General features: G+C 32.1%; 2 protein-coding genes across 2 annotated transcripts; both read left to right on the top strand.

Moving 5' to 3' along the window:
- The first annotated feature begins 5,508 nt into the window (after positions 1-5,508).
- On the top strand, positions 5,509-8,321 carry LOC145806399 (uncharacterized). Its single transcript, XM_082903233.1, has 3 exons — positions 5,509-5,854; positions 6,431-6,871; positions 7,287-8,321. Exons 2-3 carry the CDS (start codon positions 6,470-6,472, stop codon positions 8,136-8,138), a joined length of 1,254 nt encoding a protein of 417 aa, XP_082759359.1. The 5' UTR covers positions 5,509-5,854; positions 6,431-6,469; the 3' UTR covers positions 8,139-8,321.
- Positions 8,307-12,738, top strand: LOC145805656 (uncharacterized). The gene is made up of 5 exons (XM_082900831.1): positions 8,307-8,322; positions 8,508-8,590; positions 8,718-8,914; positions 11,516-11,570; positions 12,297-12,738. The coding sequence occupies exons 1-5, from the start codon at positions 8,307-8,309 to the stop codon at positions 12,459-12,461; spliced, it is 516 nt and encodes a 171-aa protein (XP_082756957.1). The 3' UTR covers positions 12,462-12,738.
- The last annotated feature ends 12,088 nt before the right edge of the window (positions 12,739-24,826 follow it).

The raw sequence follows: 24,826 nt of genomic DNA, 5'->3' as shown, positions 1-24,826 counted from the left end.
TCTCTGCTTTTCGGACTCCAAAGATGAATATCTAAGAGTCTCACCTTAGATCTAATAATATAAAAAAAAAATGCACTTTTAGTTGATTGAACCAACTTAGACTGAACCAACTTAAACTGCTCAAGCACAACTTTTTGTGCTCTAGCACACTTTGTGACATTGCAATATTTGACACTAAAGGTTTGAGAAGCTGCAAGCATGTCTTAACCGCTCGCACGCAACTTATTTTGCTCAAGTGCACATATCTCTGCTTGAACACAAATTGGATTGGAATCGCATCCAAATCACCTATTCTCACAAAAACAAAAGAACAAATACAGTTACAATTGAATGGAGTTTTATCCAACGGGGTTACCAACTACAAAAGGCATTACAATCTCTCCCTTTGGCAATTCCATGACAAAACTCATTTAACAAAGAATTCCTAAGCACCACAACCAATTACATCAAGAAAAAAATGAACCTCTCAAACTCAAAATCTACAAAACAAATGTCACAAGAATATGACATGAACATCATGCATGTGACAATATGACAAGAACGTCATGCAAAAACACTACTCAAAAATCTACTATACTTTTTTGTTTTTGTTTTTGTCATGAATTGACAAAGGGAACGCAACCATCAAAAGAACAAGAGACCATGTCAATAAACAATAAGCACATATAGTGCAAAGAGCAGATTATACCAATGTTAATCAAGAAGAGACATACACAACCATAAGAAAAGGGAATAGACAATGGAATACCCAACATTAGCATGCGATAAATGAACATTATAGATCAACTTGCAAAACAACTTGCATCAATCTCCCTTTAACAACTAATCTAGCATACCATCACTCAACAAACTCGTCCTCAACGATTAACCCGAGAAACCTCCTAAGATAAAATTAAAAAAAAACAATAACTAGCTCTAAAAGGAAAATATTTTTGAAGAAAAAATTTGACAAAAGCAATATAATGGAGCGAGAAAGGAATTCTAAGAAGGTGTATTTGAAGTATAAACTCCTTGATGATATTCAATGTAAGCATGTTGATCCATAGATCATTCTTAATTCATCAAGGTACACATGTATATCTCATTAGAAAACCCTCTTTCTGTTTTTCGAATTCTGGAAATGAATATCTGAGAGTCTCAGCTTAGATTTGACAAACAATGCACTTTAAGTGATTGAATCGACTTAAACCGCTTGAGCACAACGTTTTCTCCACTCGAGATCTTGAGCGCAACTTTCTGCATAAGCGTACATATCTCTACCTAAGCTGCATGTATGTCCTGACCACTCGAGCGCTACTTTCTGTGCTTGATCGCACATATCTCTACTTGAGTACAAACTACTTTGCTTTGAGTACAAATTGAGTTGGATTCGTATCTAAAACACTCATTCTTACAAAAATAAAAGAACAAATGCAATTACAATTGAATAGAGTTTTGTCCAATGAGATTGCTAACTACAAAAGGCCTAACATTAATAAAAACATTTGATCGGTTAGTTTCATTTTAATAAAATTTCGTTTACTTTTGAGAATTTTTTTTTTTTTATTGTGCTACTCGAAAATGGGGATTGAAGTTTTTGGTGCATTTTGTCATGTTTCCACCATTGTCAAACCAAATGGAAACTCGCATTTATCCAAGAATATCAAAAGATGCTTTAACAATGTCATCTCTCTAACAAAATATTAAAATTGTCAAAAAACAATTTGATTATTGTTTTTATGGGAATTTGAATAAAATTTTATTGAGTAATTAATGTTTGAAATTACTCAGTAAATTCAATTTGGCCCATTTTGGCAACAAAAAAAAGTTACCTCTTATTCTAATTTTTTTGTTTTTGTTTTTGGCGATGTTGTTTTTAAAATTATGTTCCGTCTTGTCAAGACAAATCTAAAACGTATTTTTTTTTTTTGAAAAATTTCAGAAAAAAATCACTAAAGACAAAAATAAGCACAAAAAAAAAATGCTTATTTTGGCATATTTTTGTCTTTTCTGGATTTTTTTTTAATTTTTTAAAAAAAATTAAAATTGCCGATTCATCTTGTTAAGCTGAATCTAGAATCCTAAAGTTATTTGAAAATTTTTAAAATAAGTTCACTAAAAACGAAAATAAGCCAAAAGAAAAGGCCAAAAAAAACAAAAAAAACTTCCCATAACACCTATTTATCTAGTATAAAATTGATCCCATTTTACTATATTTCAATCTCATTCATGTGATAGAGAATCTACTAGAACTATTGGCTATGCTCAATAAATGCATTTAATCTTATTCAATGCATTTTAATCTAATTTTTTTACAAAGAATGGCATAGATTGATTGTGAAAGTAAGGTTTTTATTGCCAATTAAGTCATATTTTTTTTATATTAATCCTTATTTACCTTATCATGATAAAAAAGAAGACTTTGTTATTAACAAAAGAAAAAGAAAAAGAAAATAAAAAATAAAAGAAAAAGGGAAGAAAAAGAAGCATATAGCATTAGAATATAAAGGAAAAAAAATATATTTCTTTTAAGGATCACTAATGTTTATTTTAAGGATCACTAATTTTTTAGTACCAAAGATTACTTTAACATGAAGAAAATGTAGCCAATTATTAATTTTTAGAAACATTTTAGTTTTCAAAAACTGTTTTATAAATTTTCAATTCGTGTTTTGCATTTTTAATAAATTTTTAAAATATTTTAATCCTTTTTAAAAAAAAATTTAGATCCACTTAATCTTAATATATTTAAAAAGTAAAAAAATTGTACAAAAAAATTTAAAAAATTCATTGAATACAACAAAATACAAAAATGTATTGAATTTTTATTTATTTATTTTGTATTTTTTTATATTTGTTGAATTTTTTAAAGTTTTTTTTGTACAAATTATATTTTTAAGTTTATTTAAATTAGGTGTATTTAAAAAAAATTACATAAAATATTAAAAAAATTTCATTAAAAAAAAAAGAAAAAAAAAATCAGGTTACGTTTGGTGGAGTTTTGTAAATATGATTTGAGAGTATGAGTTGTATTTTGAGTTTGTGAGTTGTGGAATTATGATTTGAGTGTAGAAAATTTGTTTAGTTATGGTTTTTGAATAGTGTGTTGAATTGAGTTTTGAATTGAGTGTGGAATTGAGTTTTGAATTGAGTGTGGAATTGAGTTTTGAAAGTTTGATTTGACATGTGAAGTAAGAAAATTTGTTTGGTTATGAATTTTGGAAAGAGTTTTCAAAACTTAATTCAAATTGTTATAACTGATAACAAAACACACTACTTTCACACTATTGAAAATTCTGATTAACACTCATGACCAAACTCTTTTTAAAATTAAATTAAAAAAATTTATTATTAACAGAAAATAACATTAATCAATTTTTTAATTGAAAATACTACAAAGGAAATAATTTTTTTTCAAAATAAATATTCAAAAAATTTAAATCATAAATATTTAAATAATTTCAATAATCTAAAAAATTTAATAAGTAAAAAATTAAAATAAATATTCAAAAAATTTAAATAATTTAAAATGTTAATATTTTAAATTTAAAAACAACTCTATGCTCAAATCGTAACCAAACACATAAAACAAAATTCAATTAAGAAATTATTTTTAAAACTCATAACGAAACACATAATTCGAAACTCCATACTACTTTCACAACTCTACACTCAAATCGCAACCAAATACATAACAAAAAAATTAAAATATTTAAAAATATTTGTATAAAATAGAGTTTGAATTTATTTTTATAAAATATTTAAAAATTTAAAATTTTAAAATCGTAATATTTTGAAATTAAAATATTCAAAAAATTAAAAAAAAAATCATAACATATTTAAATATTAAAATATTTAAAATCTTAACAAAATTAAAATATTTTTAAAATATTAAAATATTTAAAATATTAAAATATTGATTTGAATTGAGTTTTGAAAAGAGTTTTGAATTATATGTTTGGTTATGAGTTTTGAAAAGTAATGATTATGTTTTGAATTGAGTTTTGAGAAATAGGCGTAGAATTATGATTTGAAAGCTCAAAACAAACAATACACTTAAATCAATAGGTAAAACTATAATTTGAGTTGCTTATTACCAAAGAGAGCCTCAATTTTTTGAAACTAAACATGGTGAATTGTTTTTAAGAATGAAGAAGGGTTTGGAAGCCAACTTTTCGTAGTTGGGCATCAAACCACTAGTTGTAAGTTGTATTGATATTTTTAGTCAATAGTGATGACAAATAATTGAAAAAAAATCAAATTCCTGTTTTTAGCTAATAGTAATAACAAATAATTGGGAAAAAAAAAAACAGATTCCAAATATTAACTAATAATACTATCTAAAAAAAAATATATTGGCTAATAATATAAGTAATAATGAATAAAGAAAGAATGGAAAAAAATCCAAAAGGGTAAATTATATTGACACCTTTGAGGTTTGATCCAATTACATCTTATTTCTTGATATTTTGAAAGTTACGTTTTCACCATTGTGATTAATAGTTTCATTTCACACTCTCCGACTTATATAAAAGATAACAACTTCTAATAAAAAAATAGAAGAAATTACATTGAAAAAAAAGTAAAGCAAAGGAGAGAGAGAGAGAGAGGGGAAAAAAAAAGAGAAAGTAAAGCAAAATAAGAAATAAAGTGCATGAGTTTAATGTCTATAATGATAAGGGAGTTAGTGTAATTTTTTAAACATCAAGAATGATATATATGTATTAAACTCAAACTTTAAGGACATAAGTGTAATTTACCCAATCCAAAAAGGACGGAGTGCACAACACGCACAAGGCACACAATAACGCAGAGCAGTGAAAAATCCTTTCAACTAGGGGTGCAACTCGGGCGGGTTCGGAGGTTGTCTAAGCCCAGTTCAAGTTGTGCTAAGATTTGTCCAAGCCCACCCAAGTCCGAATTGTAACCCGAGATTGTCTGTCCAAGTCCGATCCGAGTTAAACCCGATTTGTTTAAATTGTATTTTTTATTTTATTTTTTTTGCAGCTACATTATTAAATTATTAAAATTTGATTCTATTTACATTATATATATATATATATAGAAAATCATTAATACCATCAAAACACATAATTTATATAATATAAGAGAGATGTCGTTATAATAGTCTTTAAATTTATGAGTGAAAATAAAAAAAAAAAAAAGGTAAGATTTTATGTTATTTGTATATATAATATATATTCAATATGATTTAATAATCTAAATTACTTCAATATCATGTAATGACTAATAATTTATATATATATTTAATATTTTTATATATCCGGAGATGTATAATTCGAGCTTCAGGTTGCTGGGGTTGTTTAATGTCTTTGTCCAAACTCGTCCAAATTTAATCCGGACTTCTCAATTTTTACCCAAGCTCATACCGAATTTAAAAATATCTTATCCAAACTCTAAAAAAATTCAAACAAGATTGAGATTGCTTGAATTGAGTCCAACCAAGTTGCACCCCAACTTTCAACCAAACAAAGCTATGCTATCCTTGGGGAGTTGGCAACGTGGCATACAATGCATTTTGTTATTGTTTGTTTGTTTGTTTATTTATTAAACAAAAAGAAAACAGATTTGTTTTTGTTTTTTAAAAACAAAAACACAAAAAACACCCACCCACAACAACAACCTCCATCACCTCCACAACAGCATTGTTAAGAAGAGACTGAAAACAAAACCAAATTCCCCACATACCAATCCAAACCACTCTCGATCGAAATCTCAAATCGCCGATAAAGTTAGTGAATGCAAATTGTTTTCAGAAAACAATTTTCTGTTCTCTGAAAGTAAAAGTTTGGACTGCGTGTCGGTTTCTCATTGTTGAAATTACTTGATTTTGTTTTCTTATTTGGTTTGTCTGGTAATTTTCTGCTGCCATTTCTTGTTGTAAAGATTGCTGTTTTTTGTGGTGCAGGTGGACATAGTATGATGATCTTTAGGTTTAGGTTTATGAATTTAATGTTGCTTTTCCCATAGTTCATCTGATCACTATATTTGGTACATGTAATGTCTATATATAGAGAGAGAGAGAGAGGACTTTATATTTACAAAAATGTAGATATATAATATAGGTGATATCAGTTGTGGCAGTTTCCATTAACATAGTCAGTACAAGAATTCAATGGAATGTATGCATCTTGTCTCATCATATACTAGTTATCTGTAATTTTTAAATTACTTCAAGGTAGTTCTATCTCTCTCTACAAATTCCTCAATTGTTTCCAATTCTCTTAGTCTGTGTTTGGATCATTATGAATTTGAGTAGGGATTTGGAAAGGGAAATGAAACACAACATTAATCTCATCATTCTTCTGCATTGCTAGATGTTTTGATTTGTTCTTTTGAGTTTTATGATTTTTTTTTTTTTTTTTTTTTTTTGGGGGGGGGGGGGGGGGGGCTATTTGGTTTCTTATTTTATGTTGTGATTGAAAAATAGGTTTCCTGCATTGGAATTGGGGCTGATAATATAGTGATCATGAGATACAAGAAAGGGAGCATTGTCGAGGTCCTGAGCAAGAATGAGGTGCCATCAGGCTCATGGCGTTGTGCTGAGATAATCTGTGGTAATGGGCACAACTACACTGTTAGATACGAGATGGACCCTGGTGCTACAGATGAGGCGATTGTTGAAAGGGTATCTAGGAAGTCAATTAGGCCCTGTCCTCCTCCAGTGAAACTATCGGAGAATTGTGTTCCTGGTGATGTTGTAGAGGTGTTTCAGAATTTTTCTTGGAAGATGGCAACTGTTTCTAAGGTTTTGGGAAGGAATTGCTTTTTGGTTAGGTTACTTGGATCCTCCCATGAATTCAAAGTCAGTAAAGTTGACCTCCGGGTGCGACAATCTTGGCAGGGTGGCAAATGGTTCGTGATTGGAAAGGTAGTTTTTTTTTCTGAATCTGTTTTAGGCTTGCAACTCAAATATTCCAGTGTCCAGTCTTTATTTATGTGTTATTTAGGAGTTCTTGTTTTGAATTCTCTTGCTTCTGCTAAAATTTTCACCTTCTGCTTCCCAAATTTTCCACAAATCCGTTTATAGCTGATACTCTTATGCGAATATAATAAGTTAACACTTGAGAATAATTAGATTCAAGTTTATTTGGATATGTTATTAATGACATTTGAACTAGTTGATTTATTTTGGGGCTTCTAGAGCAATATTGATCATGTTCTTTTTTTTTTTTTTTTTTTTTTTGTCATACAATTTAACAATAGTTTTAATGGGATCAACTTATTTTGATTTTATCTTTCTTTCTTTTTTCTTTTTTTTTTTTTTTGGGGGGGGGGGGTGCTAGCAGGGTGTTGGTAACTGTAAAGATGGGAAATGCAGTGAACGGTCAACTCTGAAATACAATCAATTGAGTTCCCAAGTTAAGAAAACAAATAGAGGGATGAATTTCCCTGTAAATAAGGAGCTTTGTGCTGCTAAGAGCAATAACAATTTCCAAGAATCACATATTGTTTCCTCCAGAACTCTGAAGAGAGGATTGCCCGATTGTTATTCTCAAGTTGATGCACCTGCAAGAACTTCCCAGAAGTTTAGAGTAATTGCAAAAGAGGGTAGGTGTCGTTGTCTGCTTGCTGCATATCTGTCCCCTTTACCTGAAAAGATATATGCTGTTTTGTCCCATCGAGAAATGCAGGGTGAAAAAAACTGTTATACTTCTTTTAACAGCAGAACAACTCACTTTACTAAAGTCGATGTGGAGAGGGAGAAACCAAGCGGAGCTGTTGGGTGTTTGCATGCAATTAGCTTAGAACCTAATGATGCAGACAATATTACATGCTCTGTGGCTAGTTGTAGCATTACTAGCAATGATTCCTTTAAGTTGCGTTGTAATTTTTCTAGAGGTCCTGTTGAAGATACTGAAGGAGATTGTAGTGATGCTGAGTCTGTTTGTCATAGGGGCTTTAAGGAAGGGAATTGTTTCCTTCCCAGTCAGGTGGAATTGGCAGAAGAAATACATAGGTTAGAGTTAGATGCCTACCGTTGCACTATTGAGGCATTGCATGCATTGGGACCCTTAAGTTGGGAACAAGAAACATTGGTGACAAATCTTCGCCTTTCGCTCAATATATCAAATGATGAACATTTGATGGAGCTAAGGAACCTAGTTTCCACTGCTACCAGCATGCCTCTTAGTTGACAGGGAAAAAAGAAATCCCTTCCCCCTCACTTTATTCTCTCCCTCTTCTGTTCATTTTCTATGAGTAGAATTTGTTTTACCCTAGGTATAGTGATTGCAGTTCGTAAGAAGCAGATAAATTTTGTTTGTTTTGTTTTTTTGCTTCCATTTTGGTTATATAATTCTGTAATGGTCTTGATGAAATGTTTGTACCACAAACTTCTATAATGCAATGGACATTTCTGAACTCAACTTGTGGATCTTACGTCTGTTGGGCCGTTTACTGTTTTGGATATCCTCTTGGTTAATTCCTAATATATTTGAATGCTTAGTGCATTAAAATTTGCAAATGATGGCTAGATGTATAGTTGCTAGATTTCATAAATTCAGTGTCAGATATACTCTTTGTTGTTAAGGATGTTATTATATGGGGAAATGCCATTGCAATAATGCTTACAGTTTTCTCTTTACTTGTATTGTATGTGTATTTTTCTCTTTTGCGTTAAGTGGAGTATGTAAAGTTCCTCAAATTTTGGAATTTAGGGGTTTTAGGAAAGCACCAATAATAAGAAAATTTTGTGGGTTCCATTCTTCAAATAGCTGATTATCTCCATACTGTTTGGCAATGTAAGTAGTAATTTTAAGGACATTATTGATGCTTCCCCTGCATTTTCTAGGGATGAAGTAGGAAGTTTGCACACCTTGCTTTGGGGTTTGCCACTTTCTCTTGCTGCAGACAAGTGTTCATTCTCAGCATCGAACCAACAACAAATAGGAGAGCTTATGATGAGCTACTGGTATGTTTAATGTAATTATGCTCTGCATTCTTTGATTTCAGGCCACCTCTGAGCCTTGAATGTGTTTCGCTGAAGGATGCAGAACCAGAGTTATGCAGCTGCCAAGGGATGTCCTGATATGTGACTACTTGAAAGGTTTTAATTTTGAACCTTTACCTCAGCTCATCCATATATTTTCATCTTGTTCTCGCTGCTGTGTGATTTCATTCTCCATATGTTGCAAAGTTTTTTTTATTTGCCACTAGAGTTGATTTGGATAGTGATTTGTCTGTATTAGTTTCATTTTAGTTATGAATCTGTGGATTAGAATTTAGTTGAAACTCAGATGAAGATATATAAAATCTGTATTGAATTGTGTGGGTGGCACACCTATAATATACATAATAGAATGTAGGTGAACTCTGTACCATGACATCAGATGATGGTGTCTTCTTTCTTTCTTTCTTTATTATTATTATTATTATTATTTTGGGTAAGAGTTTTATTACCAAATAATAGAGATGTGAAATGAAGCTCAATACACAACCCTAACAGGTAAATAAAGATATGCCCTAAAGCTGCATCTTCTCTGACCAAGAGGCACTGTCATGTGTGAGAAATATATTGCCTATATTGTATTTTAAGAATTTAGAATGATTGTGATTGTGTAAATATTTTGTGTAATTTGTATTTCCTTTTTAGTCTTAGGGATTAGAGTTCTATATAAGTGGTGTACTCTTTGTATCAAAAATACATTTGAATATACAGAAATATTCAGAAACTTACATTATATACTACCTAGACTACAAAGACTCTCATAATCACAACCCAAGGACCTAGGTCACATACAAAGGACAGACAGAAGACTATCCTCTCATAAACCCAAAGGCTAGTATGCAAAACTAGCCTAGAAACATTGGCATCTCCACCTTGCCCTTGCTTTGGAAAGTTTTGGCCTCTGCTTGAAGGTTTGAAGCATGGCTTCTTCAGTTTGATCGACAGATTTGCAAAGCCTTTTTCCATTGCTAGCTTTAAATATCTGATCTTCTTATCTAATTTCTGCTTGTTCTCTTCCCTTGAAGTGAAAGACTTCTCCATCCTCTTAACAATCCCATTGTCATAGGATGGACTGTTAGTCTTCTCCTCAAGTTTACTCTTGTTTTCATCCTGTGATGAAGAAAGTCTAATAGCTCAAGATTCCATCTCATTAAGAGTGGAAGAAATTGAAGTTTGTCTCTTGTCCTTACTATGACCCACAGCAACCTTTTCCTTTTTTACTTCTTCACCCCCCGTTAAGGGTATGTACCATATATATATATATATATATAATATATTGTTATGTACTTTTGTGATTTTCCCCCACTTGTTTTTTCATTATATGATTGTTTTTTAGTCATATAATGGAAGTACACTTGTAGCACATTCCCTTTTGTTTTTTTTTGTTTTTTTTACCTTTTTACATCTTATATAATGAAAAAACAATCAAGAAATGTAATTTTATTTATAATACTTACAAGTGGGGGAAAAAAACAAAAGGACTAACATCACACAAGTTAGAAACCCAACTAGGTTGGCCTTTTCTATTTCGAATTTGATCATGTGCTACCTCCCTCAAAAACCTCACGAGTTTAAACTAACACATCAAAATACAATTACAAACATCAGCCTAAAAGTGCACATTCAATATCATACATACATACATATATATATATATATATAATTATTAATATATTTAATGGATTGAATTTGAATTGAACAATGTAGATTTTTTTTGATAGATATCAAAAATAAATAAATAAAAATATGGACGGGATAATTTAAGTTAAGCTAATGGGATGGTTGAGCTGGGCTTACCCATGCGGGCTCTTACGGGCCGAGTTTATGGACGGGCTTGGATAACAAACTTTTGTCAAATCCTTAAATCATCTTTTGTGGATTGGAATGGGCTGGACACTTAAGCAGGTTGGAACGGGTTGGGTGGATTGAATAATATTGGGCTTTTTTATTTGCAGGCCATTGGATGACCTCCAGTCCTAGACATTGGTTAATATCGGGATATTTTGGAAATAATTGTGAGTTGCGATGATTTACCGAGTGTCTATTGTCCTGGACATTGGTTAAAATAGGGATAGAAAGAATTTTAAAAATGAGTTTGGTTTCTTTCAAGTTGGTTTCTTTCTAGAATTGCAGGTTTTTACTTGTGCTCTATTTGGATTATAATCGCATCCTAATTATTTGGAGAAAAAATAGTTTTGAGCAAATCAAGCAGTTAAGAATTACTCTCTGAGAAACCTGAACTGTGTGATAGATATAATTTTTCACTTAATAAAGAAAAAAATTATTCATTTTGATGCATTTAAAGATTGGCAACAAAGCTTCTTGCCCCCGCCCCTGCCCAACACTAAAAAATTAAAAAACTGTATATGTTATAATGATACATAGGGAGGATTTTTGGGGTTTATATGCTGCTCAACTTTGTTTATGTATAAGTAGTTTTGCTGTAAAGCTCCCAAGCTTGCTTAAATTCTTCCTATAAACCAATAGAATTAGTGTTTTTGCCAATACAAGTGTCGATCATATTTCAAATATCTAATAATCACTTGGATTTTGAATTCTTTTCAGGGATTGCATGTCAAGCCAGCAGCTAGTAGATTTTCTACGTGAGCAGTTGAACACAGTAAGTGTGTGAGATCTCTCTTTGTTATGTGCATTTGTATTGGTGGAATAAGGTATATATAATAAAGTGTGGTAATTCTTATCAATAGTATACTTTGAAGAAGCTACTTAAGCAAGTACATGCATTTTTTTTTTGCCATGGACCAAAAGCAAAAATGCATGCTTACTGATTGATACTGAAATTGGAATAAGAGTTTCCTTGCAAGAAAAGATAGAGAAAGCATGTGTTATATTGGTTGGGATTGTAGTTGTCTCTCTGGGTACATAAGTATTGTTGGTATTGTTGGTAATGTTATACATAAATAAATTTCTCACCACACATCAACTCTTTGGCAAAGCTTTGGCAACCTCCACTGGCTATGTGTAGCAATGGTGGTACATTTACCATATGCATGGTTTTCATTTTTTCAATCCTGATATTTGAGCTTTCACTGTCGACATCATAAATTGTTTGTTATAATACATTACCCACCTGTTGTTGAAAGAGTTGCTGATCTTAGTGACCAGTTTTTTGAGCTTTTGACAATCTTAGAATTCTTGCAGAAGTAGAATTTGGCAATACAAATTTTTGGGTACCTCAATCAAATATAAAAATTTGTTGTTTTTTTTCCTAATTATGCATGAAAGCAAGCTTTCTGTGGTATGTGAAAGAGTACTTGATAGGTGTTTGGCACCATCTATTTCTGGCGTTGAGGGATGTGACGACATGACCATGATCTTGGTGCAGTTCAAGAAACCCCATGAGTCTGCTGCTGCTGCTGATGCAGATGAGAAATCCTCGACTTCTGATCATGGAAATCAGTCTGCTACTGCAGCTGCAGATGAGAAATCCTCAACTTCTAACCCAGCTGATACTGAATTGAAACCAGCGGAAACTGAGTCAAGCCCGTGACAAGTTTATCAATGTGTCATCAGATTGTGTTGGTGCGAGCTGTACTTCCAAGGATATTCAACAATCCTTGGTTGTCTCTGTAACTGAAGACAGATTGGCTGGTAAAGATGGGCCGGTTACAAATTTACGATTGAGATTCACTGTGTGGTGTGTTTTTTTCCTTTTTCTATACGATATTATAATTGCAAGTAACTTGTACAAAATAGATCTGGATCAAAGTTGTTCAACTGTCATCTAGTTTAGCAGTCTATATTAGCTTGATAATGGTTTTGATATACCCTGCTTGTTTTTTCTTCAAAATCATTGGTTCTTTTCTGCTGAAGATGTCGATGTTTTTTAAATTTTCCTTGTTTATGTTTCCAAACTAATGAAAAATTATTAGTGACAAAAAATGAAAATGATAAACAAGTTGCGGTTGAATTTTGTATTTGTGAAGGAAAATTAAAAGGAAAGAAAAAAGACCTGTAAAGAAAATTAACTAGTAACTATAATGTTTTGTTTGGATTCAAAATTGGAAATTTAGTCAAGGCTCTCCATTGGACTTTTGTTTGGTGAAATAGACAACTTAATTTATTTTGTTTCATAAATTTCCAAGGAGGAGGCGCATAATTAAGTAAGGATAAAGTAAAATATTGTTATTTTTTTCTTGGACAATATTGCAGGAGTAACATGTTACTGTGAGATAGAGTAATATGCTATTGTTTATAACAATTTCGACGGTAATAATTTTTTTTAAGAATTTCATAGTCAACGTGGATCTTATTTGATAGATCTTGATGAGAGAATTCTAAAAATATTAATTTTATTAAAAATTGACATCTAAATCAAAAATTATATTATTTTAAAGTTTAATATTTAGTAATAGTGGTATGTGTTGGACTTTTAAAGAAAAACTATTTCTATTTGTCCATTTTATTATGGGAAGTTTTGACCAAATTCCCCATTCAAAATTGGAAAATTTGATTATTAATCCCTCCGAGCTTCATTTTCTTGTTAAAAGGACCCCCTCAAAAAAAAAAAAAAAAATAGTACTTTTAAAACCCACTCATAATTATAAAGTCTTGTATAAAAGACAAAATTTGTTATTTGAATATTTTATTTGACCATTATATCCTCTGTTTCTTCTCTTTCTTTTACGACATCTCTCTATCTTCACCAACTCGATGGTTGTTCATCGTCTCCACCATCTTCTTCGTCTACCGACGTTGCTCATCCTCGCTGTTGGCCGACAACCACCATTTTTATCGTCAAACCACCACCCTCTCAAATTTGATATCTACAAAATCATATTTGAGATTAATAACTTCAAATTTAAAATAAAAGAACTTAGATTTGATAGAAAAAGAGAAATCGAGATATTGTAACGAAAAATCAAGAATTTTTTGTTTGTTTGTTCATAAATCTAAAAGTACAATTTGACTATGATTTCTTAATTTAGTATGTACTCTATTTTTTATAACAGTAAAATTTTACTCTAGTTAACAACATGTTGATCTGCTTAACGACAGTAAAATTTTACTTTGAATCATAATAAATTTTGCTCCGATTCCGAGTACACTTTTATTCTTTTTTATTTATTTATTACAAAGTAAAATTTTACTCTGAATCAAAGTAAAATTTATTACGATTAAAATAAAAAAAAATTACTCTAAAACAAGCTGCGATGATGGCTTTACAAGAGAGTGCTATGTTATGAACCAAAGTAAAATTTTACTGTTTGAATAACAGAGTATCATGAGAAGAAGATAGAAAGAGTATCATGAGAAGAAGAAAAAGAAAAGAGAGAGTAAGAGAGAACATAAATGGTGAGTAACACATACAAACACATAGAGAGAGAGAGAGAGAGAGAGAGAGAGAGAGCATGAACCATCAAAACTAGAAAAGAGATAAAGTGAAGGCTCTCAGATATGAGGTTTTGCGAATCGTCGCGAACCGTCATTTTTCGGTGATGAAGACTGTGAATGATCTCAGATTTGAGGTAGTGGATGCAACAAGTGATGGCAGTGATAAAGACGGTAGAAAAAAAGTTCCATGGTGAGTGGTAGTGGTGCTGGTGGAGAGTAGCAGTAGCACCGATAGAGAGCAACAGTGATAAGAGCGAGATAAAGAGAAGAGAGATTGAGATAGCAGAGAGTGATTGTAATATGATATACATACATATATATGAGAGTATTATAATAAAAGAAACAAATTTTAAAATATTAAGAGGTTTTGAAAGGATTTATATAATTCTTATCTTTTTTAAGGATAAATTAGACACTAAGGGATCTATCACCAAATCCCTCTTCAAAATTTATTGATGAAAAAGGAAAGAAAGACGAAATTACTTATACATATATATATATATATATATTATTAAAAACAATATTATTATTATTTTTTTATAAGAAACTAAACTAACAAAAAATTGACAAATATATATTTATTTTCTTAACCAACCAAAAAAAGAGAGAAAAGTCTGTTTGGTATTGTTTTTATTTTTTATTTAATTTTTTAGGTTTTGAATGTCATTTTCCTATCATTTTGATTAATGAAAATTTGAGAATACAATGAAATCAGCTTTTGAGAACTCTAAAAATTGGTCAAAACTTTTTCCTGAAACGGGACATTTTTGAAAAAATAAATAAATTCTTAAAACAGTTCTCAAAAACAATTATAACAAACAAGGAACAAGAAGTCTTCTAGAGTAAAAATTTTTGACTCCAAACCAAACAATCGGACCAAACCAAAACCAACCGCACCAACTGAATTTCAAAACCTTCCGTACCGACACAGTCTCTACTTTAATTACAAACAAGTCCAATAACTTTTAAATATTCACAAAATCATCCCCGAAACAACCAATCAACTTCCAAAGCTATAAAAAATTGAAACCCAAACACATTAAAAAAGTACACTGCGGTATCAAATGCTTTTACCATGTCAGGATCTCCTACCTTTTCTTTTCTATAACTATAACTATAAATGTATATTTATAGATGATATAACTGTTTGAACACACAATCAAACCCATCATCAAAACACTCTCTGTTCATATAGTAGAAAATGGAGATTAAGGTTGGAACCGATGGAGATGGAAATTCAACTTACATTACGGCGGCCTCTTCAGTCAACCCCCCTCTTCATCGATCAAGAAATGCAAGGTTCGCCGCACAAAAAAAAAAAAAAAAAAAACCTTTAAAACCTTGTCTCTGTTTCTTTCGATTGATCACGTTATTCTGCTTCTTTCTTTGTTTTTAGATTATCCCTTTAAACCCTCTCTCTGTTTCTTTCTGTTGATCTCTGTATTTTGCTTCTTGTTGTGTTTTTAAATTATGTATATATATATATATACCAAAACCCTTTAAACCCTCTTTCTGTTTCTTTCCATTGATCACTGTATTTTGCTTGTTCTTGTGTTTTTACATTATGCATATATATGTAAGAATGTATGTGGGTATTTAATGTGTGTGTTTGTGTGTTTTGATTTTGTGGTTTTATTAGCTGCTCTGTTGGGTAATCGTCCAAACATTCATCGGAGGAGTGAAATTATGGGGAACCCATTAGATATGACTGAGATGATGATTGTCAGAGAAATGGAGAAGAGGAGGATAAGGGAGGAGATTCTCACGGCAGAGCAGCTGTTGCAGTGGCGAGAGTTGGAAGGGGAAGTTGTTAGGGAAATCATGATGGAAAGAGAGATTTTTATGCAGCAAGGCAGCCAAGGGTTGCCTTTGGCCGCGGATTCTTTGTTGAGGAGGCCGGATGGGCAGGGAATTCTGTTGTTGGGACAACGACATGGGTTTGGGATTGGGGAAAGGCCGGTGACAGGGTTGAGTTGGCAAGAGGGCCGGAGTGATGGGACTTTGTCAATGGTGAGGCGGGAAGGGGGCGGTGCTCTTGGTGGTTCTCTGTTTCAGTGTCAGCTCGAAGCGGCCATGGCCACACATGGGATTGCAATTAAGCCCACCTACGATCTTAGTAATGGACAAGTGCTCCCAATGGCCGTGAATCAAGAATTTGAGGGGGGATTTTGATCCAAACATCGCCTGAACAATTTGGTGCCGTTTAGGACAATGTAACAATTTTTTGGCCAAGGTTTTGATGATTGATTATTAGAGGGCATCTAAATAACTATACTTTGATATAGAGACTTGAAAATTTTAGTAACTGCAACGCGAAATGGGAAGGTCCAATGGCTGTGTAGCATAGTTCCATCAGAGGATCTAATTTTCGAGCTACACATAAAAATACTTTCCTAATTAGTCCCCGAAATGCCCTTTTCAAATATTTCTTTCCCATTCTAATTTTTTTTTCTTCATAAAAAAAAAAATTCTTGTAGTAATGTTGTATTATGTAATCAATTGTGATATCTTTATCTCCCTCAAATTTATTTATGCTTGCTTACATCAATTGGGTTCTTTTAAAAGCCACCCTTGTTAAAGTAGGGGAGGCTTTTTAGGTAACAGAGGCCTCGTTTGGCAAGAGGTAATTTTAGTCAATTAGTCAAAAAGTTACTAAATTAGTCAAAAAGCCAACAACCCATACCAAAAAGTCAAAGATTCTCTTTTCTCTCTACTTTTTGCACATCTTTTCGTAATTAGCCAAAAAGTCATCCCAAACATACAAGTTTTTTTTACCTACCTTTTTAGCCAAATAGCCAAAAAGTTACTAAATTAGCCTGTTCCCAAACGAGGCCAGAGTATGTTCTAATCTCTTAGTACTCGGTTAATGATTTGTGAGGAGCATTGATGCAATAAGGAAGGTGAAGATTTGAAAGTTGAAAAGGGGGCAATAGTCTGACATCTTCTTGTATTTTTCAGCTCGTTGAGCTCATGTTGAATTTGAGAAGGTGGAACATGGAGTCAGGTTGAAAGGTATAGAGGTGTTAAAAAGAATTTGGTTGAGCTTGCTGAGTTTGTTTGAATGCTTTTATTTTTATATGTATTTGTTTTATGTTTCAGGGGTTTGGGAGTTGTTTTTTTTACCAACAACCTTATAATCACTCTGCTAGCTGGGGTTTTATTTGTTTTGTGGTGATAGCAACAGAGTCTTCCCTGTTTCTATGATGTACTTATATTTACTCTAAATAAATTTGTTTTCTAATTTTTTTTTAAAAGATTTATTTTCTTTTACCTTAACTGTTTTTGAGACCTTCTGTCTGAATATTTGACCAAAATATGAAAATTCATCATATAGGAGAATTTTGAAGTTCTTCTCCATTTTTGATTCAATCAAATACAATTCTCAATTTTTAAGTCAAGTTGATTTTTTATTCAACTAAAAAACATATGCTTGGATTTGGTTGATTGTACATTTCACAATTATGTGAGAAGAAACTCCGTTTCTCCTTTTGCATTAAACTCTCTCTATTATCTAGTAAGGAAATCCGTTGTATTATTTTTCTTTTTTCTTTTAATTTTTTGGAATGAAAAATATCTGTCGCTTCTTGATTTCTAGAATCTTAAATGAGTTTCAAGTATTGTGGTTGCACCTAATACTTTTATATTGAAATCATTTTATTTTATTTTTACATTTTTGCTTATTAGATTGAGCAAATTAGAAAAATCAGTGTGTGCATCCTCATCTGTGTTTGATGCTTATGTAGTTGGATTTATGTTGAACAATAATGCCAAAAGGAGAGGGCATTAGGGGAAAGCAATACAAAAGTGAACAATAATACCAACAATTCAAATCAGTTGCCTGTGCCCGTCCCAAGTGGCCATATGAAACCAATAACTACATATACTAAGAAGAATATGCTCAGTTGAATAACTATATTAAAATATCTTTTATGTATAAAAATTATAAAAAATAACAAATAATCTCAATTGATTAATAACTTCCATATTCACTTGAGCAACTACACCTATGATGTGTTTTGGCCTAATTCCTCTTCACTTTATTTCATAAAGTTTATTGTAAGTTGAAAATTAATCAAAAAGTAGAAGTTAAAAAGCACCCTCAAATTTTAGATAATCAATTTTTTTATGGCTTATTTAATTTATTTTTACCTAATAAGCTATATGAGATGGGTTCTTGGAAGCTCACCAGACATGGTGATTTTGTCGGGAAAGTCACCGAAAAAGATGAACTTCACTGGAAAAAATGATTTCATTTGGAACTGGAAAAGAAGAGGCTAGAGATTTGTTGACAATCAAACTAGATTCAAGAAGAAATGGAGAGAAATGGTGGATGGGTGAAAGATCAAAGCAAGCAAGCTAGAGAGAGAGAGAGAGCATCCCATAGAATTCCACTTTCATTCTTCATTCCAACTTTCCAGATTTTTGCTACTGTGTTGGTTCTTCTATGAAGAGCTATGGGTGAGTGTATATATATGTACGCCCAAAATTGGCTTGATAACCAAACAATTGGCAATTCTGGATTTGGTGATAATTGTGGTGAGGTTCTCCAAACTAGAACTAAGAATGACAGATTTGATCTCATTGCAGCCCTCATGCCCAGTTTCATCAAAGCTGTTAATTGATAAAATTTTTATTCCTTGTCCTGTGAATCTGTACTTTCGTATGAAAATAAGATGTATTTTTTGAAAAAACGGGCAAAGTCATTAGCACCATTACTCATACCAAAATTTCATAGTGACAACTAGAACAATTTTTTGTTAAGTTATAAGGTCCGACCTTGGTTTCAACAATGCCCAACAGGTCAATTTAATTATTAGCTAAGCGTTTATAGATACTATATGTTGTTTAGAGGGGTGATTCATGAAACCTTCCCTTTCTTTTTTCCCTTTCAGAGTCTACAATCTGAAACAACCCTAAGACCTTTGCTAGCTCAGAGGAACCAAATATGACAGAAAGTAATTAGGAGCTGACAAGTTAGTTAACTAGAAAATTGGAAGATCACAAGCTAGTTATACTAATATGGTCTCTGTTCTTTTTAAGTAAATGGTTGCTGACTTAGTTTTAATAAAAAGATATCAAGCTAGCACAAATTGACAGCCAATAGTACTAAATTATAATGCATTTGTTTGTCTCAATTTGGGATTTCCTGAGGAAATTATCACGCTTTTGATTCGATTTGGGATTTCTGTGCTGCTACATGCTTCTAATGGGAAAGCTAAGGAAAAATTGAAGAATTCGAACGATGGTCCTCCTTATGCATTGCAGTTTTAGGGATCATGCATGCTGTTAATCGTGTTTATAATTTTCAATTATCAAACAACAAGAAGATTAAGTTGATGGCTTTGGACATTAATTGAAGTAATTGACTTGTACATTTAAAAGAATAACAAATAATTTCAATTGATTAATAACAGCATCAGATCAGAATCAAAACTTTCGTCAGTTAACATGTTGACAAATTACCTATATAACAACATTCAATAATTACATATAAAATAAGAAGATTATGCCTAGTTGAATAACTATATTAAAATATTTTTTATGTATGAAAATTACAAAAAATAACAAATAATCTCAATTGATTAATAACTTCTATATTCACTTGAGCAACTACACCTATGATGTGTTTTGGCCTAATTCCTCTTCACTTTAACAAGAGCGAACCACAATTTTGAACCCACCCGAAACGACCAAAGTTGTACAATCATTCCTTCGCGCAGCCTATTATTCTTCACAACACGATTCCAACTTGTTGTAAGATTGTAAGTTGTACTTACTTTGTTTGATTTTTTAGGCATGTCCCACTTCTTAAGACATATATCAGAATCGTGGCCCGACGGTTCAATTAATTTGGCTTCAATAGGTGTCTTATGATTTCCAGTTCTTGTGTTGAGCAAGTCCTTCTCTTCTTGCGTGAGGAATCCATTATCGATTTGACATAACGGCAAAGATAGACGCCCATGTGTATGGCTAAGGTCTGTACGGTATAATGGCTTTTCAATCACAAAATTCAATTCGGTACCATTGAGTCTTTCGATGTAATTCTTGAATTTAGCCGGCAATTCTGGTGGAACTACAGTCACCTTTTCAATCATCCTCCTCTTCTTTGCCGTGCCCTTTTCTTCGTCATCACTGTAATCTCCATCATGGCGTGGCTGTTTTGAACAAACTTTCTCAGATTTCTGAACCATCTTCTTGATTTCATCCCCATAATCTCTATCAACTGAGAATCTTGCAGGCTTCGATACAAAGGACTGGTCAGGCGGCTTCAATTTCCATCGAATTTTGGTAGGCGTCTTTGTCATTGTTGCCTCAACCTCAGATATCTGATCAACTGGGACTATTACAGAACTTATATTCTTGCAGCACTTGATGTTCTCTCTCATTGATCTTTTCCCCTTTGGGATTATAACAGATTTTCCAAATGGTGATCTTTCTCCATCATTATCATCATCATCATCATCAACATCAATAACAACAGAACATGAAGAAACAACACCATTCTTCTTCGAGCCCTCTCTGTCGACAGAGACAGAGACAGAGACAGAGTGAGTACGATCATCATCGTCGTCGTCATCAGAAAGTGGCTTATGGGTTGAGTTGTGTAACTCAGACATAATGAGCCCATATAAATCAACATTACTGTTCCTGACGAACTTCCCTAAGACCTTCAATTTCGTGTCGTTGTCGAGTTCGAGAAGACATTTTCTTGAACGCTCTACTTTCTGATGGTATTTGGCCCAATCAGACCAATTACCATCCTCCACCATCAACATCTCAATAAATTTAGAGAAACTCATGACAGCTCAAATTTGTAATTTGTGGGTTGGAGTAGCTATGGTTATGGATGTATATATATATATAGAGAGAGAGATTTCCTAAACTGGGCCGATCTAGATTTCCTAAACTGGCTTGAACTGAAGCTTCCAAAATCAGATCTTGGAGATTCTGATAGCTGCCAAAATCAGATTTTGAACTGAAGCTTCCAAAATCAGCCATCCCTCAAAAACGACGTCGTTTTGTATTTTGTATTTTTTAATTTTTTTTGGCCCTTCCTTATTCTGCGTTCCCCTTTTCGTTTTTGAACCCTAGCCACTGAGACAGACGAACAGAGAGGAGAGAGAGAGAGGCGATGGAGAGGCATCGGAGTTACGGCGAGGAGAGGCGGCGGTGAGGCGACTGGAGTTGAATTGCTTGGTTTTGTTTTGATGTCAGAAAACCCGTTTTTGTTTGCTGTTAAGTTGCCTGAGTTGATGGCATATGTAAACATTGAAGAGGAGACGTTGGTCCGCTTGCAGCAGAAATTACTTGACTTTCACATTATACTGAATGCTCTTAAGAAAATTTAATGTTCTGAGTTCTGGAAATTAATAATAATAATAATAATAATAATAATAATAATTTTGTTGCTCTGTCTTTTTCTATTGTTGATGATGCTGTTGTTTGTTGCCATGAATTATCTTGTTTCTTTAATCTAAAAGAATGCATTAAACATTAAATATTAGGCAAAGTGACTTTGCTGCATCCAGAAGAAACTTCCGTATGAGAGCATTGTATACAAATTTGTCGTTTACAATGCAATTCATAGGTTTTAAAGTGAACTTGATCTGAAAAGAGAGCTATGGAATTGAAGTTGGATAGCTAAAGTATAATTTTCACTCTCATTCTATGTTCATAGGAAGATGATTAGTAAAACTATTCATTTAAGCTATGTTTGGATCTTGGATTTGTCAAGGAGAAGAAAGTAAATGGGAAATGGAATTACTTGAACATTTATTTTTTATGGGTAATTAAACCAAAAAAAAAAAAAAAAAGTATGATTTTTTATTAGTAAGTCTAATGTATACTCATTTTCCTCACCCAACCAGAAAACAGGGAGAATTTAGCTTCTTTGACTTGATTTTCTTATGTTTACAGAATGAACCAATACCAAAAGTTCCTGCCTTTTCCTAGTAATAGCCAGTTGTAAATATTCATTGTTTTCGGGTTGACCGCTTGAAGATGTGAACTTATGTGCTTAATGAACTACAAATCGATGATGTTATTGGGTTAAATGGGCTTGAATTGTTTTCCTTTTCAGTTACATCATGAAATGATTTTAATTTTTAAGAGAAGGAAACACTCATTCCTATTTTAATTTGATTTTTTTTTCTTGTTTTAAGATGACAAACACAAACAGATGATTTCATTCCAAGGCCATTTAACAAAATTGTTTGTGTTTGTCATCTCAAAAAAAGAAAAAAAGAAGTAATTTCTATTTTCTTGAGTCTACAAATTGGTGAGTTTGACAGTAATGCATCTAAAGGAAAACTTATATTCATAATATACATATGGAAGTGGGTAGTTTCATTTAAATATTTCATAATGCTTAACAACGCTCTTTGCGATTATGCAGGTTTCTGCAGAAGAATTAGGGCACTTTCTTCCTTTCTGCTTATGACGCCTCTAAAGTTTCCGAAGGGAGTGGCAAGGGGAAAGATAATTGAGCAGCAACTTCTGTTCCACCAACAATGCCAAGCATTTTGTAGAATTGCTTGACGGTGCTGCTGGCTTGTCTAATTCTGTTTTGATGATCCAACAAGATAAATACTTCATTTGTTGTTGTAACATTATTGCTTTATAATTTGTTTTAGTTGACATTGATTCAACGCTTTATAGAATGAAGAGAGCTACTTGGTGTATTAGCTAAGTGTTCTATACTTGTTTGTAAACATTTGGTGAGTTGTTTGTTATGTATGTGTCCAATACATCATGAAGAAAAGTTATCCAGACAGAAGGTTAACAAAATGCTTCAACTTGCAATGTTTTGATTGTTGAAATTGAATCACAGAATCAACATGAGATTGATTGGAGGTAGAAACCATGGATTGGAAGTATAATTTACCTTATATTTAATTAAGTTGAGTTGAGTGATGATTTGTGATCCTGATGCAAGAAATGAGATGATTTGGGAGTGAGGCCTGCACCATCTGTAATTCTTAATTCTTTATAATAGAATAAAATTAGAGATTTATTTTCTATATTATATTCACAATGAGAGCGAGGACTATTTAACAGAAAATGGAGTATTTGTATAGGACTGTTTATAATTTGGAAGAGTTCATGCTAAGATGATAGACAGACTAATTTCTTTGTGTCTAATAATAGGTTATTTTTGTATTAAACATCAATAATCATATAATCGAATCATACGAAAACTTCAACTTATTGTGTCTTATTTAATCGAACAGCTGATTCATTTCTATAATAAATCAATTAACTGTAACTTTAATAATTGATAAAATGTTTTTTATTGCACAAACTCTCTTCAATACATGACCCAAAAAAGCATCATACTATTTCAAATCAATCTGAGTTGAGACATGGAACAACATAACCAAACCTTTCATCATTAAGCAAAACTCAAAAAAAAAAAAAAAAAAAAACCATACTCAACTTACTTTCGCATTATTATTTCAGGTCTCATAACATAAAAAAGATCAGATAACCCCATAAGAACTAAGAGAGGGGAAAAAAAAAAGGTAGAATTTATTCACATTTTTCCTTCTCCAAAGAGTGTTGGAAACTCGATTTTGTTGGCATTTACCAAAGCAAAAGTGAATAGAAAGTGTGAAGCTGCCAAGGTTTCATGACCACAAAGTTTAACTTGCAAGCAGACATGAAAAATTTAGTGTCCAGATTAAATTACTCACTACCATGGACTTAGCTATTGAAACACAATCCTCAATTACCACACTATTATATATTGAGCATTAAACTAAAAATTAAAAAAATTACACAAGATTGAGGGTAGAAAATTAAAGCTAGTTTGCAAAATCACATGAATGCTCATTGATGGAAAACAAAAAAAAAAAAAAATTATGAGAGCAAAACTGATTTTTTTTTTTAATGGAAAACAGATTTATAACATGATGCGAAACAGCCAACATTTTGCATGCACCATGATTCCATCTAGGGTTTTCGAAAGTTTTGATCATTTGATAACTCTCTATATCCTTTTTTGCTTTTTCTATTACAAATTAAAACAGATTTTTGCTTCAAATTTACCAAACCAGAACAAATTTTTGGAGACCATTTCATCATTCACTTGCTAAAATGCAAAGCTTTGAAGACCATTTTTAGGAGAGAAAAAAAATCATAAAGACAAATTGAACTAATAATAGAAAATTGACCATATCTATCTATACACAGTTGTGGTTGAATTATGGAGTCCAATGATAGTTTAGACTCCCCTTTCTCCCTCCAAAAATAAGCAATAGAAAAACTTTGGGATGAGAAAACATATTGAAAGCTCAAAAAAAGCTATGAATTGGATTTAACAGTAACAATTGGCTGACTCAAAGGAGGATTAGGCCAGTTCAACATAACTGACAAACAAATCAAATGCAAAAACTATAAATCAGTTTATCATCAAACAAATCTAACCCAAGAATCAAACCATGGTAAGAAATCAAACAATAAATCAATAAATTAGTTTATCATCTACAAATCTAACCCAATAATCATATATATATATACAAA

This window comes from Camellia sinensis, chromosome 13, assembly GCF_055761805.1.
Source record: "Camellia sinensis isolate YWXY chromosome 13, ASM5576180v1, whole genome shotgun sequence".
NCBI classification, from domain to species: Eukaryota; Viridiplantae; Streptophyta; class Magnoliopsida; order Ericales; family Theaceae; genus Camellia; species Camellia sinensis.
The sequence above is the reverse complement of the archived record's forward strand: the minus strand, read 5'-3'. Positions and strand labels throughout refer to the sequence as shown.